Raw genomic sequence first — 19,241 nt, forward strand, 5'->3', positions numbered from 1 at the left:
AGCAGTAATCTAGGTTCATTCCCTCATGAGAAAGTCACTGGCAGTTTGCATCTACACTGCCCCACCTGACCACCTCCTTACCCTACCCCATTTTTTCAGCTGGCATTCTGAAATTCAGGATAGGTCAGCAAGGTACCTAGGAAAGAATTCTTACAGAAGGTGGGATTTAAGCTAGGATCTGAAGGAAGCTAGGAGACAGAGTTGGAGGATAGCATGTGAAAATATAGAGTTAAAAGAAGCTGCTTTCACTTGTTTGGTTAAGAGTTTGTCCTGAAGACTCACTTTCTGGTTGTATAACCTTTATAGCCATTGTGTGAGCAATTTGAGGACTATTCCCATTTTGTGTTTCACTCTGAGAAATCTCTGAAGAAATCTTATCTAAATTTTATATCCCATTTGAGTTCTCTGAACACAGTGAACACATGATAGTCAACATAATATGTTGAAGTCTGAAGAAAGGAAGCATTGAGATCCTGACAGTTTAAGTGGTCCTTTCTTGGCAATCAGTCATTGACAATTCTTTGTTTTCTGTCCCTCTTCAATAATCATTCTTTGGCCTTTTTCTCCATCAGAGTTTGAGATCTGCTATTATGACTTTTTTTATTTTCACTTCCACCAAAAGGGACTAAATGGGAACTCAGTTCTTTAGTCTTTAAATATAGTCTATTTTCCACAATGTTTCTGACAAAATCATTTTTTTTTCCGGTAAAGCTTTTCAGGTAAGCTAGACAATGAGCTGCTTTTTGTAACCACTGCCTGTTTTAGGGAGATATGACCTGTTATCAGAAAGAAACTTTCAGACTTTATTTTTACCCATTACTCATGGAGGAAAGATAGGTGTTTATTTTCAATAAAACAAAATTTTCTAACTTTAGAAACAGCTCCTTTTTGTTCTCATAAGGATTTTAAGCACCTATTGGATCAAAGTCATTGTTTTTATATTCAGCTGTTTTAGGTATTTGCCTAGTGATTGCATTATCCTAAATATAAGCAGCCCTGAAAAGGTCCCAGCAGGACCTCATGCCAGAGGTGCTAGTTCTCTCACCTGTGGCTTCAAGAAGCTGTAGCATGCACAGCAGTCACACCTCAGTAGAACCATCTCAGTAGATAGACTAAAATAGATTGAGAGTAACTAACAGGCCTCAAACCTGTCAGTGAGTTTGGGGATGTCTACTCCAAGCTTGTGATGATTTCCTTTGCAGAATGGTTAGATGACAACAGTTTGTTCCAGTGGTCATGAAGGCCACTGAAGCAGGTGCTGTGGAGCACTTGGATCTTGGCCAGTCTTTGAAGACATCAAGGTCATCCGCTGCATTCCCAGGCTATCGCCAGTTGTCTTGACTTTCATCTTACCATGGGACTTTGATGACTCAGGAAGAGAGAGGCTCATGACTTTGTGAACTCTGCCTTACCTAAAAATCCAATTTGCACACAAGTCGAGACATCACTGCATAATGTCATTGGTCCCTTGCAAAAGCAAAGGATGAAAAACAGCAACATCTTAAGTATAGTCAAATGACCACAGGCAAATAATCCTCTTTCGCACTGGACATGTAAATCTAAATGTATAGAATGGCAGAAACATATAAATGAAAAGTAGTGGGGGGAAATGGTTTATCATTCCTTTTTTGCTGTTGGTATTTGCCATGTATTATGTGTTAAACGAATTTACTTAAAACTGTGTTTAAGGTCAGGAGTGGAGTCAAAATGGTGGAATGATGGTCAGCATTTTCTCCTCTACAGCAACCTGGTAAAAACAAAATCCTGATAGAGAAGGCCAAGAAAAAGTCACAGTGAGTTATTTTTCCAGATCAGGATAGCTTAGGGAGAGGTCTGTGGACACTGGGATGGGACTGGCCAGGAGCACAGTGCAAAGAGATGCCAAATGATCCCTGAACTAGTGTTGGGAACAGGAATGGGTGCCAGATATCTCACAGCTCTATCACCCATTACCCAGTTCCAGGTCACAGATCAAGGGCTGAGAGGAGCAGCCTCAACTAGTGGCAGAGCTCTAGTTGAGTTCTGAGCCCAATTTCCAGAATCTTACCTGTGTGTCTCTGAGCCACAGGAGCGCAAGGGTGATTCAGCTTTAACCTGTAGTCTAGCACAGAAGCCTGTACTGGAAAAAGTACTGTACAGGAGCAGAGGGGAAGCAGCAAAGCAGCAATCCAGTCATTTTGAATCTTCAGAACCTCCCAGGGAGATAATGGTGACTGAGTCTAGCAGCAGTGCACTGAAACTCATCTACACAAAAACAATAGACTGAAACCTGGGTCAAGAACTTGTAGAGATCGTACCAGGAGGGCCGAGAATAGATTTCTCTCCAGGTCACACCACTTTGGAAGCACTTCAAACTTGCAGGTCCTAGACTGAGCTGTTCAAGTAGCAGCAGCTACTGACTCAGGTCAGTAGTCAGCAGCAGCCAGAAATCATCCCCCTTCTTCCTTGCCTCTCAATAATTAAGATGAGCAGAAGACTAACATAAAATTCAGAGTCAAGAAGTAGACTGGAAGAATGAGCAAGCAAAAAAAGAATCCAGCCATAAAGACCATGATAGGTGACAGGGAAACTCAAGACAAAGATACAGAAGACAATGACTTGAAAACATCTTCAAGCAAAGAAAATGCAGCTTGGACATAAGCCCAACAAGAATTACGAGAAGTCAAGCAAAAGCTTGACTTAAAAAAAAAAAGATTTTTTAAAAGAGCAAAAAAATTTTTTGGAAAAACTAAATAAAAGTAGTAGAGGAAAAAAATGAGAGCTATCCAAGAAAAATGAATTATGAAAAGAGAATTAACAGCATTATAAAAGAGGCACAAAATCTTACAGAAGAAAATAACTCGTTAAAAATTAGATTTGGGGGGAAAAAATTACATTTGGCCAGATGGAAACTAATGGCTTCATGAGATATCAAGAAATAATAAAATGAAGTCAAAAGACTGAAAAGTAGGGGGGGAAATGAACTATGACAGGAAAATCAACTGATCTGAACAAAAGTCAAGGAGAAATATTGTAAGATTCATTGAACTTTCCTGAAAACCATGGGGGATAAAAGGAGCCTAGACATCTAATTCAAAACTGGCCAGATATCTTGGAACCAGAGGGCAAAGTACAAATTGAAAGAATTCACCAAGTCACCTGCTGAAAGAAACCTGAAAATGGAAAACTCCCAGGAATCTAGCCAAAATCCAGAGCTCCCAGGTCAAGGAGAAAATATTCTAAGCAGTCAAAAAGAAAGAATTCAAGTTCCATGGAGCCATTGTTAGGATCTCCCAAGATTTAGCAGCCACCATTATAAAGCAATGGAGGATTTAGAATATGATATTCCAGAAGTCAGTGGATCTGTGATTACAACCAAGAGTAACCTACCCAGTAAAACTGGGTAAAATCCTATTGGGGGGCGGGGGAAGGACATTTACTGTAATAGAGGACCTTCAAGCGTTTCTGATGAAAAGACCGGAACTGAATAGAAAATTTTGACATTCAGATAGAGTGAGAGATCATAAGAACCTAAACCAGGATAAACTGTTTACATTCTTATATAGGAGAGATAATATTTGTAACCCCTCAAAACTTTATCATCACCAGAAGTCTTAGAGGAAGTCTAATTAGAGAATCTGGGTGTGATTCTATTATGTTTGGATTATCTCAGAAGAAGAACTGAAGGTTAGGGAAGAGGAATGTACTAGGAGATGATAAGGGAGAGGAAGAATGGGGAAAGTTATCCTACACAAATGGGGTACACAAGCAAGAGTTTATACAACTTTGATGGGGAGTGGGCAACACTTGATTTTATCTGAATTGGTACCAAGAAGGAAGAGTACACATATACACACATAATTGAACATAGATATTCATCTTGGCCAACAAAGCAGTAGGAAGGAAAAGGAGCACAGGGGGAGAAGTATAAAAAGGAGGTAGAATAAGGGAGGCAGTAATTAGAAGAAAAGTAGAATCTTAAAAGAGAATACACAGTAAAAAAGAGAAGAAAAAGGAGGGAAATATACTGTTGCAGTTAGCAGTCATAATTGTGAATATGAATGGGATGAATTCACCCACAAAACAGGAGAGGATAGCAAAATGCATCTGAAACCAGAATCCAATACAACGTTGTTTACAAGAAACACACTTGAAACAGAAAGATTAACATAGAGTTAAAATAAAGAGGTGGAGCAGAAGCTATTACGTTTCTGCTGAAGTGAAAAAAGCCAGGGTAGAAATCACTCAGACAATGGAAAAGCGAAAATAGAAAGAAAAAAGAAGACATAAACAGGAAAACTACATTTTGATGAAAAGTACTATAGACAATGAAGTAATATCAGTACTGAACATATAAAATATAAATCTAACCATCAAATAAACAACAAAGAAGTTAAGGAGATGGGTAGAATTTTTAACAAGTTGGATATGATAGACCTGTAGAGAATATTGAGTGGGAATAGAAAGGAATATACTGATTTCTCATATAAAAATGGCACCTTTGCTAAAATTGACAATGTATTAAGGCATAAAAATTTCACAGAGAAATGCAGAAAAGCAGAACTATTAAATGAATCTTTTTTTTGATAATGCAATAAAAATTACATTCAGTAGCAAAAGTTAAAAATAGATTGGAAATTAAATAACTTAATCCTAAAGAATGATTACAGAAAAAAAGTTTTTGACAAAATAGCTCATTTCTGTTAAGAACACAAGAATATACAGGAATAAGCAGAGCTTTTCTTAAATAGTATCTATCCAAAATGAAGAGCAAACATCTGTAATGAGGATTAGCTAGAAACCTTTCCATTAAGATCAAGGGTGGAGCAAGAATGTAGATTGTCATTACTATTCAATATTTTACTAGGAAAGCTAGCTATAGCAGTTAGATAAGAAATATCTACTGAAGGAATAAGCATAGGCAATGAGGGAAAACTTTCATTTTTTTATTATTCAGAAGCCACTACTTTATTTTTTTAACATTCATTTTTAATAAAATTTTGAGTTTCAAAATTTTTCTCCCTTGCTCCCTCCCCCCATCCTCTTTCCCCAAGACAGCAAGTAGTCCAATATGGGTTATACACGTACAATCATGTAAACATATTTCCACATTAGTCATGTTGTGAAAGAAGAAACAGAACAGAAGGGAAAAGCAAAAAAAAAAAAAAAAGTGAAAAATAGTATTCTTTGATCTACATTCAGGCTCCATAGTTCTTTTTCTGGATGTGGATAGCATTTTCCATCATGAGGCTTTTGGAATTGTCTTAGATCATTGTATTTCTGAGAAGAGCTAAGTGAGTCATAGTTGATAATCACAAAATATTGCTGTTACCATGTACAATGTTCTCCTGATTCTGCTCTCTTCACTCAGCATCAATTTGTGTAAGTCTTTCCAGGTTTTTCTGAAATCTACTTGCTCATTATTTCTTACAGCACAATAATATTCTATTACATTCATATACTACAACTTGTTCAGCCATTCTCCAATTGTTGGGCATCCCCTCAATTTCTGATTTTTTGCCACCACGTGAAGAACTGCTATAAATATTTTTGTACATGTAGGTTCTTTTCCCTTTTTTATGATCTCTTTGGGATATAGACCTAGCAGTGGTATTTCTAGATCAGAAGGTATGTACAGTTTGATTGCCTTTGGGCATAGTTCCAAATTGCTCTCCAGAATGGTTGGGTCAGTGCACAACTCTACCAACAATGCATTAGTGTCCCAATTTTCCTACATCTTCTCCAGCATTTATCGTTGTCCTGTTTTGTCATGTTAGCCAATCTGGTAAGTGTGAGGTGGTACCTCAGAGTTGTTTTAATTTGCATTTCTCTAATCAATAGTGATTTAGAGCATTTTTTCATATGATTGTAAAGAGCTTTAATTACTTCATTTGAAAACTGCCTGTTCATATCTTTTGACCATTTGTCAATTGGTGAATGACTTGTATTATAAATTTGACTCAGTTCTTTATATATTTTGAGAAGTGAGGCCTTTATCAGAAATACTTGGTGTTAAAACTGTTTCCCATCTTTCTGTTTTCTGTCTAATCTTGGTTGCCTTGGTTTTGTTTGTGTAAAACCTTTTTAATTTAATGTAATCAAAATTATCCATTGTGCATTTCACAATGTTCTCTGTCTCTTGTTTGGTCATAAGTTCTTCCCTTCATAGATCTGACAGGTAAACTATTCCTTACTCTCCTAATTTGCTTATAGTATCACCCTTTATGTCTAAATCATATACCCATTTTGAACTTATCTTGGTATATGGTGTGAGATGTTGCCTAGTTTCTGCCATACTGTTTTCCAGTTTTCCCAGCAGTTTTTGTCAGATAGTGAGTTTTTATCCTAAAAGCTGGAGTGTTTGGATTTATTAAGCAGTAGATTACTATAGTCATTTACTACTCTGTCTTATATACCTAACCTATTCCACTGATCTGCCACTCGGTTTCTTAGTCAGTGCCAAATAGTTTTAATGATTGCTGCTTTATAATACAATTTTAGATCTGGTATGTCTAGGCTACCTTCCTTTGCATTTTTTTTTCATTAATTCCCTTGATATTGTTGACCTTTTGTTCTTTCAGGTGAATTTCATTATTTTTTCTAGCTCTATAAAGTAATTTTTTTGGTAGTTTGATTGATATGGCACTGAATAAATAAATTAATTTAAGTAGAATTGTCATTTTTATTGTATTAGCTTGGCCTACCCATGAACAGTTGATATTTTTCCAATTCTTTAGGAATTACTTTATTTGTATGAAAACTGTTTTGTAATTGTGTTCATTTTCTTGGCAAGTTTTTTTCCACATCAAGCAGGGTACTCTGTCTCTTATGGGAGATGCAGCTCAAGACCCTAGCTTAAGGTAGCCCTCCCAAGGAAGAGGGGGATGCCCCCAAGGGAGAGGGGGGGACACCCAATTAAGGAAGATGCCCTTGCCTACAGTTATTTTAAATCTTTTTGTTTCTTGCTTCTGGGCTTTGTTGGTAAAATATATAAATGCTGATGATTTATGTGGGTTTATTTTATGTCCTACAACTTTGCTAAAGTTATTAATAATTTCCAATAGTTTTTTAATTGATTTTCTAGGATTCTCCAAGTATACCATAACATCATCTACAAAGAGTGATAGTTTTGTTTTCTCATTGCCTATTCTAATTCCTTCAATTTGTTTTTCTTACTGCTAAAGCTAGTACGATATTGAATAATAGTGGTGATAATGGACAATATACATAAATTAATGTGCTTATTCAGTGCCATACAATTTAACTACCAAATAATTACTTTATAGAGTGAGAAAAATAATAACAAAATTAATCCGGATAGATAAAAGGTCAAGAATATAAAAAAAATGGCAGAAAAAGTAGGGAAGGAGGGAAGGAAGATTGCCTAGCTGTACCAATTTTCATACTATATTATGAAATTTTAATCATGCATACAGTTTGGTATTGCATGTGAAACAGAGTGTGATACAATAGAACAGATTAGGTATATAATATGCAGAAGCAAATAAGCACAGTAACCTAGTGTTTGATAAACCTAAATATCCTAGCCGTTGGGGCAAGAACTCAATATTTGACAAAAATTGCTGGGAAAACTAGAAAGTAGTCTGGCAGAAACTAAGTATTACCTAACATCTCATATCATATGCCAAGATAAATTCAAGATGGGTATATGATTTAGTCGTAAAGGATACTACCTGAAGGAAATTAATGGGACATGAAAGAAATAATTTGTCAAACTGATGAATAAGAGAAGAATTCATGACCAATAGGAGATAGAGGGGTTCACAGGAGATAAAGTGGATAATTTTGATTAGATAAAATTAAAAAAGTTTCTGTATATGTAAAACCAATGCAGCTAAAATTATGAGTAAACTGTGGAAAAAATCTTTCCAGTAAGTTTCTCTTTTAAAGGTCTGATTTCTAAAATCTGAGTCAAATCTACAAGAATGAAGCCATTCCCTAATTTATAAATCATCAGAGCATTTGGATAAGCAGTTTTCAGAGAATGTGATCAAAAGTAATAATAGCTGTATGAAAAAAATGATCTAAATCACTAATAATTAGAGAAATGCGAATTAAAATAATTCTGAGGTATCACCTTACAACCATCTGATTGGCTGAGATGACAATAAAGAAAAGATGGAGGTGATATGGGAAAATAGGTAAACCAGTGTACTGTTAGTAGAACTGAATTAGTCCAGACATTCTGGGAAACAATTTGGAAATATGACCGAAAAGCTTTTAAATTCTACATACCCTTTAACTCAGGAATACTGCTAGTAGGGCTATACCCAAAAGAGATCAGAGAAAGAGGAAAAAGACCCAAATATAGAGTAATATTTATGGCAGCTCTTTTTGTGGTGACAAAGAATTGCAAACCAGGATGATATTGAGGAATGGGGAATGGCTGAACAAGTTTTGATGTATGAATCTGATGGAATACTATTCTTCTATAAGAAATGATTACGGGGAATAGTTTTAGAAAAACCTAGGAAGACCTGTATGAACTGATGCAAAATGAAGTGAGCAGAACCAGGAGAACAGTCTACAGAATAACAGCTTATTGTAAAGATAATCAGCTGTGAAAGTTAGTAGCTCTGATCAGCAATCTTCCAAAAGACTTTTGAAGAAACATCCCCCTCTAGATAGAGAAGTTTTAGGTTTGAAGTGCATATTAAAGCATTATCTGATGATGCTAGATCATTGAGGAATTATTGCACTTAGCCACTAAATATGGATGTGTCTAATCTAAAAATATATTGTCTCTCACAATAATAAAACCAAGTGTAGGTAGCTTGGCCCTCAGATTGGTAAAAAATAACATAAGCATAGTTGGTCTCTCAACACTTTTCTGGAACTCGGGGAGTAAAGTATTAGATTGGAAAGACATTTTTGGCATAGAAGTTTCTAATAGGTCAAGGTTGGCCATGCCAGTGTGGATAATTTAGGTTTTAGACTGGAACAAAATGAGTTCAGTAGCCCTTCTAGCAGTTAGCAAAAAGGGGTTTACCTAGAGTAGGGAAAGGACTCCAGAACAGGCAAAGGATTTTCCTTAAGGGTTTAATTGGTTAAGTTGAACATTACTTCTCAGTATTGGTTTTCCTTCTGGTTTCTCATTTTGAAGCCTCAAGGACCCTAATCTCCAAGAAGTCCTTGTGTATCTTGTTGTGGTGTTTTGTTTGCATTCAGGCTGTCAGGAAGCTTTATCAATGAGTAGGGCCTTAGGTCCCTGATCAGTTTAGTTTCATGAACAGATTCAGTGCCTTCTAAGAAAAAGCGCTAGTCCATTTTACTTTACAGGGGAACTATGGCAATGAATATCCTAAAGCTTCCTGCAGGACATAGATAAATAGGAGAAATATAAATTGTCAGAAGAGAAGGTAAAATGAGGAGAGTAGATAAGTTTCATTAATAAACCTGAAATAAGATCTTCCAGAAATAAGAACGAAATTGAGATTTCTTGTCTTCAGTTAAGGATTTAAGTAAATAAAACGTCTCTTGGTCTCCAAGGAGATTCTAAGGTCCTTGAATGCAAGAGGTATTTTGTTTTTAATTCTTAGTACCTAATGCCATTTCCAACACACCATTGTTACTTAAATATTTGTTTCATTGAAATCAGTTCAGAAGGTGAATTGTTCTGTGAAGTTTTGATTCAGTCAAAAGGCTGCACTTGAGGACCTAGAGGGCCACACATGACCTCAGGGCCGCAGGTTCCCCACCCCTGGTTTACACCATTTACATTTAAAATTAGAGAATTAGATTTATATTTTCCTCCATTTGTCTCTAATTTTTTTTAAGTTATGATTTTCCTTCCTCATTTGCTGTAAACATAGTACTATATTTTTTTAGTTACTTTACTTTAATCTTTTTTAAGGTGGCATTGTTCCCATTACCTCCTACCATCAAAGCAAGACTCTCTTCTCCCCACCCTTTTCAGTTCTTGCCCCCTGCTCCTTACCCACTTTCCTGTCAGCTCCTCTGTTTCTGAGACCAGAGGAGTGACCTTCACTAATTGCTCGCCTCTATTTTGACCCCAGCACATTACAAATTCCTCTCTATCCTCTTGCTCCCCCATCCCCCCCTTTTGTGTATCTTCCCATGTTGTAATGTAGTCCTATTTAAAAAGCAGTGGCAACAACAACCAAAACCCTTATGGTTTGATGGCAGGAAGAGTGTCAACCAGGTTCTGTCCATAATGCCTCAGGCCCACCTCTTCACTGTTGCCTCTACCAAACTTCTGCTTCCACTTCTGCCTCCTTGTGTACATTTAGAAAGAAGTTTCTTACTGGTCTCTCTGTTGTCACTCCATTGTCATCGCAGTTGTTGACTGCTGTGTTTATTCACTTCTCCTGTGTTTTTCTTTGGAGTATTTGAGAAGCAAATCTTTATTTGTGGTTTTCTTTTCAAATACTTCTTTATTATTAAACGTCTATCATTTTTCATGTGTGATTAAGCTCAGGTTTGTAGGGAATTTCACCCTCAGTTGCACCCTGAGCTCCATTACTCTTTAGAACACATTATTCCATTTCTACCTCCTTTTTCTGGTAGGGGCAAAATAGTTTTGTGTTACTTGAGTTTTCTTTCTTTTGGTTTTTCTTTTCATAGCTTGTATTGTTGTTTCTGAATTTAATTGTTAAATTTAACCAATATGTATCTTGGAGTTTACAACCTTGGGGGTTTTTTCTGGAGAGTTGTTCTATGAATTTGTTCAATTGGTATCTCACTTTCTTTGTTCACAAATCTTAGGTCGTTCTTTTCTGTTATTTCCTGTATTTTGGAATTTAGGTTTTTTGGTCTTGTGATGTTCTTCTGGAAAACCTGTAATCCCTAGGTTGTTTCTACACACCTTACCTTCGAGATCAATGTGTTGTTTGCATAGTGAGCATATTTTCTTTTAATGTTTTTGCTTCTCTTCTAGATTGTCTTTCACTTCTCTTTATTTGCATTTTCAATCTATTGTTCTCTTTTGTTTCTTTGATGAGACTTGCCAGATTTCAGTTTTTACATTCTACCTATTCTTTTTACTGCACAAACCATAAATTCTGCTCTCATAATTTTCATTTTTCTTTGAAACCACTCAGGAACAGCATATTGTTATTCTATGTTCTCATCAAATTCCATAGATTACTTTGTTTCATCATGTGTTGGATCATTTTTCTCCATTTTGCATATTTATTCATAGGTGCCTGAACTTATTTACTAGATCTGGAGGCTGTATTTCTTTTTGTTAATGTTTTCTGTGTTGCTTTATATTCACATTTATTTACAGTCTTTGACTTTTCTTTTTCTTGAGATCTTTGGTAACTTGAGTCGTTTAAAATTTTTTTTCATTTTCCCCTAGTAGTATTCTGATGGTGGTTACTTTAGTGGCTGGATCTCAAAACATTTCAGCCTCCTCCCATGTTGGGCATTTCATGGTTTACTAGCCAAGGTCTCTGTCCCAAGTGATGAAGTGATTCTTGGGTGGTCAGAATTGGCCCCAGCTGGATGGAGTGTTCTTGCCCTCAGGCTTAGTGGGTTTCTGCACAGCAGCAACCCCTCCCTTTTCCCCTCCCCCCCAACACAATGTCCTGCCTGACCTGGTAACTTGTCCTGCCCCCTCAGTTTCTCACATTTTTTTTATTCATTCATTCATTCATTCATTCTATGAGACATTTGGGGTTAAGTGACTTGCCCAGGCTCACATACCTGACCCTAGTAAGAGTTAAGTGTTAAGTGTCTGGTCTGAGGCCGGATTTGAACTCGGGTCTTCCTGACTCTAGGCCTGGTGCTCTATCCACTGCCACCTAGCTGCCCCCTCATGTTCTCACTTCTTTGACCTTGCACTAGTATTACAGTTCTTTGCAGTGCTGTTTGCCCTATCACTGGCAGTTTAGAGCTTTGCAGTACTAGTGTTACAGGGTTGTAGTCCTGCAGCAAACTTTTGTTTGGGAAAGGCTGGGGTCTGCATTCATTGAAAAGAGGTGAGGGGAACCTGGTGTAGGGGTGGGTTTTTCTTTGTCAGGTGCTTGGATCTGCCAGTACATTTTTGCTACCTGTAGCATGAGAGTTGGAGGAGAGGTGCTGAGGGAGCTTAGGATCAGTAAGCTTCAATTCTTTTTTTTTTTTTTAAACTTTCTTTTGGATTCTGGGTGTCCTAGATCATGGAGACAGATGATTTTCTTTATCTTTGGTGCATGATTTTTGTTCTTGAGAGATTTGAGAAGTTATGAGGGTTAGAGAAAATATCTACTTCTCTTTACATAAATAAAGTCAGATCTAAATAACTGTAATAGTTATTGCTCAAAATTAGGGGTAAGCCAATATAACAAAAATATTACCTAGATTAATTTAGTTATTCTGTGCCATACCAATCAGACTATCAAAGGACAACTTTATTTATAGAGGTAGAAAAAAATAATAGCAAAAATTCATTAAGAAGAACAAAAGGTTAAGAAGATCAAGGGAACAATGAAAAATTATGGGAAAGAAGGAGGCCTAGCAGTACCTGATCTCGAAACTACAAATTACTCGAAATTACAAAGCTGTAATTGTCAAAACAATTTGGTACTCAATAGGAAATAGAGAAGTAGATCAGTGGAATAGATCAGGTATACAATATCCAGGAAGCAAATGAGCACAGTAACCTAATGTTTGATAAACCTAAAATTCCCAACTATGAACTCACTACTCCACAAAAATTGGGAGGATAAATTAAATATAGATAAACATCTCATACTATGTACTAAAATAAGCACCTAATAGGTACATGATTTATATACAAAGAACAATATTTTAAGCAAATTAGAGGAGCATGGAAGAAATTACCTGTCAGATAAGGGAAGAGTTCATGACCAAACAAGAGGCAGAAAGATTCACAGAACAGAAAATGTACAATTTTGATTATATTAAATTGAAGAGTTTTTGCACAAAGAAAACCAGTACTGCTAAAATCAGAAGAGAAGCTGGAAATTGGGGGAAAAAAACATTTTAGCAAGTTTGTCTAATAAAGGTCTTATTTCGAGATATATAGAGAACTGAGTTAAATTTGTAAGAATAAAAGCCTTGATTTATAAATAGACATAGGCAGTTTTCAGAGGACAAACCCAAGCTATCCATAGCCATATGAAAGAGTGCTCTAAAATCATTAATAATTAAAGCAATGCAAATTAAAACAACTCTGAGATACCATCTTATACCCATCAGACTGGCTATGATGACAAGACAAGAAAATAACAATAGCTGGAGAAGGTGTGGGAAAACAGGTACACTAAGGCACTATTGGTACAGCTTTAAACTGGTCCAGCCATTCTGGAAAGCAATTTGGAACTATGCCCAGAAAGCTGTTAAACCTTTAATCCAGTGGTACTGCTACTAGGTCTGCATGCCAAGCAGTTCAAAGAGGGAGACAAAGGAGCCATATTTATAAAAATATTTGTAAGAACTCTTTCTGTGGTGCATTCTATCAATGTTCAGATAGAGAACTGATGGAGTCAGAATGCATATCTAAATCTCTTCCTTCCTTCCTTCCATTTTCCCTTCCTCCCTCCCCTCTTCTCTTCCCTCTTGAATGATTGCATATTCTAATGGGGTTTGTTTTTCTTGCCTTCTCAGTGGGTAGAGGGAGTTTGGAACTGAAAACAAAATACAGTTGGGGAAAAAAAATCGTAGATAAGCTCTTTATTGGGGCAACTGCCCCCCTTCTTGTCCCATCTAATGCTTCTCTTCTATCTTCCTGGGCCTCAGCGTGTCTTATGCTCTCTAAATAGTCCATCTTTATTTATGGTACACAATTTTATTTCTTATTTGCATTTTCTAGGTAAACGTAAAGCACTGAAGCTGAATTTTGCAAATCCACCTTTCAAATCTACAGCACGATTTACCTTGAATCCTTCAGGAGTTCAAAACCCACACATGTAAGTATATTTTCCTTATAAATGAAAGTAAATGCCTAACTTCAGTAAGGATTCTAAAGTTATATAGTAGAGGTTTTCTGAAGGCAGGGGTAGTCTTATCAGCCATCTATTATACTGCTATTTTAATCCAAATGTGAATCATGTATACTTGTAATACTATAGTATTTTGTAGATTGATTTTAGTAACTTTAAGTGGGGGAAATGAACAGAAAGATTAAGGATAATTCTGCTTGTTCCTACCAGTAGCCCGTATCTTTATAGTTTCTGAACTATATGTATAGTAAAGTCTATCATTTATATTCAAAGTCATACAGAAAAGTTATCCACAGCTCTCCACAGATTACTTTCTCTCCTAGTCTCCCCTTTGATAGCCTAATATACCCTCATGTTTTGTAAGATAATTTTCCTTTAAGATTACTTTTTTTCCATGTGACTATTACTGAAATGAGGTCATATCCACATGTGTTGATGTTCAGTGAATGAAATGTGATTGATATAGTTCTGTAGCATTTTATTAAAAATCTGTTATTGAGCTAATGTCACAGACAATTTTAGTTTGATTTTTGATGGAGTTACTCATTTAATTCCTAGTGGGATAATGAATTTCTTTGCTACATAATTGAATTGTAAAATTCATTCGCTATTAAATAGATGAAACGTGTGTTAATATCTATGACATGATATTACTTAATAGATATTGTTTGCAACGTTTACTTCTTGGGGTAAACCTCCTAGGCACTCTGCTTACCCTTGAAGGAAGTACTACAAAAGTAGTCCTATGTGTTTATGTAACAAGCATGATTGTATTCCATGTGTTTGAATGCTATGAATAAGTAATGTATAGTAGACAATAAATGTTTGTTTAATGAAATTTATATTACAAAAATAAGGTAATATTGAATTTCGATGTTGTTAGGATTGGGTTTCTATTTATCTTTCTTTACAGATGCTCTACAACTTGCTTTTCTTATATTAGTTTCTACTTCTTTTGAATCTTATTCCTCACTCACAATTTGCTGCCAGTGTGTTTTTTTTCCCCCTTTCTTTCCTGTCCTTTCCCTTTTGCCTGTTAGCATTTTTCATCAATTTGTTTCTTTTCTTTATCTTTATCTTATGCTTACCCTGAAGGCCCTGCATGAATTTGGCATGAATTCAGGAGTTAGGTGCCTATTGCTGGCACCTTTTCTTCCTTCTTGGGATAGAAGGCAGTAGACTGGGCAGGAGTCCAAAGACCTAAGTGAATGTTTACCTGGATGAATATTAGTCTTTCGAGTGAGTTTGGTGGTAGGAATGGACCCAGAGTGAGATATACTGGAGATTTAGAGTTTCTTATGATCATGAGTTAACTGGAATTAGTTGGAACTACTCCTGAGATAACTGTAAGCAAGTAATAAGTGTCATGGTAAAAAAAAAAAAAAATACCAATAGGAACCATGTACCCAAACCTCTTTTAACATGTAGATGTATTGTTTATTTATTAAGATTTTAATTTGTTTTAAACATGTGGTATTCACTCCATCTTCAAGACCGTATCAAGTTACTGTTAAAGGAAGACGTGTTGAGCAGAAGGAGATGTTTTTATTTACAGAGTTTAAAAAAATAAACAAGCCTGGAAAGTGTAAACACTTTCAGGTCATCTGTTATCGAGATCACAGTAAAATATTTTAATTTCATTTCATTTGTAAAGGATTTGTAATTTCATTATTGTGGGGCACTCCTTCCACAAATGCAGATTACATTAGAAATCAAGTGTTATAAATTTATTATAACTTTTAAAATATTTCAGGGATTTGAGGGCAATCTTTCACTATTGTTTTGGAAATTTTCTGTTGGTTCTTGGTTGGTAGCTGTCATACTACTTGTTGTGTACCTCTGCCTAGCAATAAGACATTTAGAGGTCCCTATCATTGTAATCAAATTTTAACTTCTAATAATAGATTATGGCAGGGCATGGAGATGCTCTTACGTAGGCGGTCAGGATGAGGATATTCATCTTATCCAAAAGTCTGTGTAGGAAAAAATCTATGGAATGCTCTTTAAATATTACTGCCTTCCCCTTTCCTATCATAAAAAGTCCAATTTATGCATATACATGGTCCTTACAAATCTGAAATTTAAACTCAAATCCCATTACCACACCAAATGGTAAATGAGCACCACACCAAAAAGGATACATTTTTGTTAAAACAGATTATTTGCTGAATCATTAAGGAATAGTTGCATGTGTCCTTCTAATTTTTTTTAATTCCACACAATTTATTTGTCCGTATTTACAAAACAGTGTTAGTATGAATTTTCATCCAGGACATGGAAATTGCTTTGTTGTATTACTTTGACTGCAGAAGTTGTACAGAAAAATTGTAAATGGCAGTGTGGGGAAGATTGACTCCAACCACTGTTTGCTCCAGAGAACCAAAGAAAATGTGGATGATGGGGAAGACCTTTGTAAATGAATTCTCCTAGATGTTGGAGTATTTTCTTTCCTCGTTGATTCAGGATATTTTGAGTTTCCTAGAATTACATGAACAATTCCAGAAATCATTGCTCTTCTTGATGTCAGTTTAGCTCTGCCCATATACTCTAGTGATAGAACATTTCCTAGATAGTGATCACTCACACTTGCATAGGTTTTTAAGGTTTGTAAACTCATCATGATAACCCAGAGTCCTAAGTTGTTTGAGTATTATTATTGTTCCAATTTTACAGAGCAGAAAACTTAGGCTCAGAGAGGTTTAAATGACTTGCTATCATAATTCCTTTGACTTCATGTTCAATACTTTTTCTGCTATACCGTATTATCATTCATAGGAGTGTTATTACAAGTATTTTCTTCTTTTGGCCACTCTCACTCTTTGCCTCCAGGAACTGATTGTTGGCAAGTATATCTTTCTTGTGAACTTGATATTCTATTAAATCCAGTTAGGTGTGACTGGGAAGTCACTCATGAGCTCTAGAAATAGGGGGTTATACATTTCCAATTAAATAGTGTTCTTTACATTGGGAAAATAGCCATTTTATTCTTACCAAATTGTAATACAATATTTTACTTTTAGTCTGAGGTCTTAGATTTGTAGTTTGAAAGGGACCTTAGCCATACATCTGCTTCATTTTACACACAAGGAAAGAGACCAAGACAGGTTAGTTGACTTGCCTAAGATTTGAAAAAGTGGTCAAGTATACTCATGTGGGTCCATATTGTATTTGTAACAGGATTTTGCAACTTGTTAACCCCCAAAATATTAGAATTAAGACTATGAAAATTATTTTTTGCAGTCTTAGCTTTTATTAGCTCAGGAGTAAGTGGTACCCAGGGTAGAAGGAGGAATCACTTTAAAAAATAATTTTCAAGGAGTAATGACCCTTGATAATAAAAGTTCTTTGCAAAACATACTATGGATTTGTACCTGTCCATAGATGAGTAGTTGGGAAACTGAAATAAACAGCACAAGTATGTAAGTGTACCTCTTTATATACTTGTGTCTCATCTACATAAGGTCCTCGAAGTGATCATGTGAAGGACCTGCATTTGTAGAGTTAAGTGAATTTTATTAAAAAACAAACAATAGCAACAACAACAAAAGAGATCTGTAGCAATAGCACATAGTTATCTCACGCCTAGTGTTAAATCAAGAACTGAATTTGAATCTTGTTCACCAGCATTATGATCCTGGGCAAGTCACCTAACCTCTCTTAGCCTCAGTTTGCTAATGTATAAAATGGGGATGATAGTACCTACATTGCAGGATTGTTGTGAAGATTAAGTGAGATAATGAATATAAAGTGCTTGGCAAATGTGAAAGTACTACGTAAATACTAGTTATTTTCCTGATCTGGGCTACACAGTGGGTTTTGCCAACCAGTTTCTGCTTGGCATCCCTCATGAAAAAGCCCCAAAATTGAATTAACCGTTGAGCCATGTCTTAGCTGGTAGATACTGTCACAGACCCCTATGATGGCATCCTGGTTCATTCTGAAATGGAGAGGGGGTAGGACCTCAAGACACACAGGAAATGTCCGCCATAGAATTAGCAGAGGTTGTCTTTCACATCAACCTCTCTCCTTGGGAGTCTACTCATGTTTTGATGCCATACAGATTATTTTGGGTTGGAAGAGACAGGTCTAGAGCAGTGTCTGTTGAGTCTAGTAATCAGGCGTTTGTTTTCTACAACTATCATATGAGGAAAAAAAAAAAAGAAAAAGAATTCCTTAGAGAAACCAGGTTATCACATTAATATCTCTACATTTTCTCTGGTTGTCCCCCATGCCTAGAATTCTTTCCTTCTTCATCTCTGTTTCATGGCATAGAATGTCATTTCATCCAACTCTGTCATTTTATAGATGAGGAAAGTAAGGTCCAGAGATATTAAGAGTCTTGCAGAAGGTCTCACATTTGAGTACTGTGACTACGGCTCAAAGCTCTTTGAAAGCTCTGTTGCTACGTGTATAGCCTTTGGCAAATTGTTTATTTTTTTTGGTATATCTTCTTATTTCCTCCTGGATACAATGAGCAGACTGATTTAGATTAGGGATTCTTAACCTTTTTTGTGTCATGGACCTCTTGGGCAGTCTGGTGAAGCCTTTGGACCCCTGCTTAGAATAGTGTTTTTAAAAGCATACAATAAAATACATAGGATTATAAAGGAAACCAATTACATTAAAATAAGTTCATCAAAATATTTATAAAACAAGCTTAACAACCTCAGGTTAAGAATCTCTTGTCTAGATAATTTCTAATAATGTAAATCTATGCTATATGTAGTAAGATATGACTTTTAAAAAAAAAATCAAATCCACAGTCAAAGGAGTATGATTTGCTGTCATTTAGAACATTAAAAAGAATGAGCCTCAGGCTCAAGTAACAGGTAGTAATAATGATATAATAGTAATTAAGATTTTTGAACACTTCAAGATTGGCAAACATTTTTCTTACAACATTTCTATGAGATAGGTAGATCCCCATTTTATTGATGCAGAAACTGAGAATCAAAGAGGCTACAAAAGCTTGATTATATATCTAGTAAGTTTCTCTGATACTGACAAAGTATCAATAAAATGAAGGAGGACATGGAAAATCTTTTTGTAGAAGTTAGACTTTAGCTGCGACTTGAAGACTTCTAGAAAATCTAGAAGGCAGAAATGAGAATGAGAGAGTATTTTAGACCTGGGAGGGGACATCCAGTGAAAATGTTTGAAGTCTAGAGATGGAATGTTTTGTGCAAGGAACAGCAAAAAGGCCCCTTTCCCTTGATTGCACAGTATGTGGAAAAGAATATGGTATAAAAAGACTGGAAAACTAGATGGGGCCCAGGTTATGAAGAGCTTTAAAAACCAGAGAATTTTATAATTTATTGTAGAGGTAATAGGTAG

At 35.9% G+C, this 19,241-nt stretch overlaps 1 protein-coding gene across 5 annotated transcripts in view; it reads left to right on the forward strand.

The window, feature by feature from the left end:
* Positions 1–19,241, forward strand: part of MAP2K4 (mitogen-activated protein kinase kinase 4) — a 272,193-nt gene that overhangs the window by 59,734 nt on the left and 193,218 nt on the right. For all 5 annotated transcript variants that reach the window (XM_027850071.1, XM_027850075.1, XM_027850073.1 and 2 more), the window contains one exon: positions 13,778–13,874. In XM_027850071.1, the coding sequence (XP_027705872.1) occupies positions 13,778–13,874 (97 nt within the window). The remainder of the gene's footprint in view (positions 1–13,777; positions 13,875–19,241) is intronic.

Source organism: Vombatus ursinus, unplaced genomic scaffold, assembly GCF_900497805.2.
Source record: "Vombatus ursinus unplaced genomic scaffold, bare-nosed wombat genome assembly UNPS02008996.1, whole genome shotgun sequence".
Lineage (NCBI taxonomy): Eukaryota > Metazoa > Chordata > Mammalia > Diprotodontia > Vombatidae > Vombatus > Vombatus ursinus.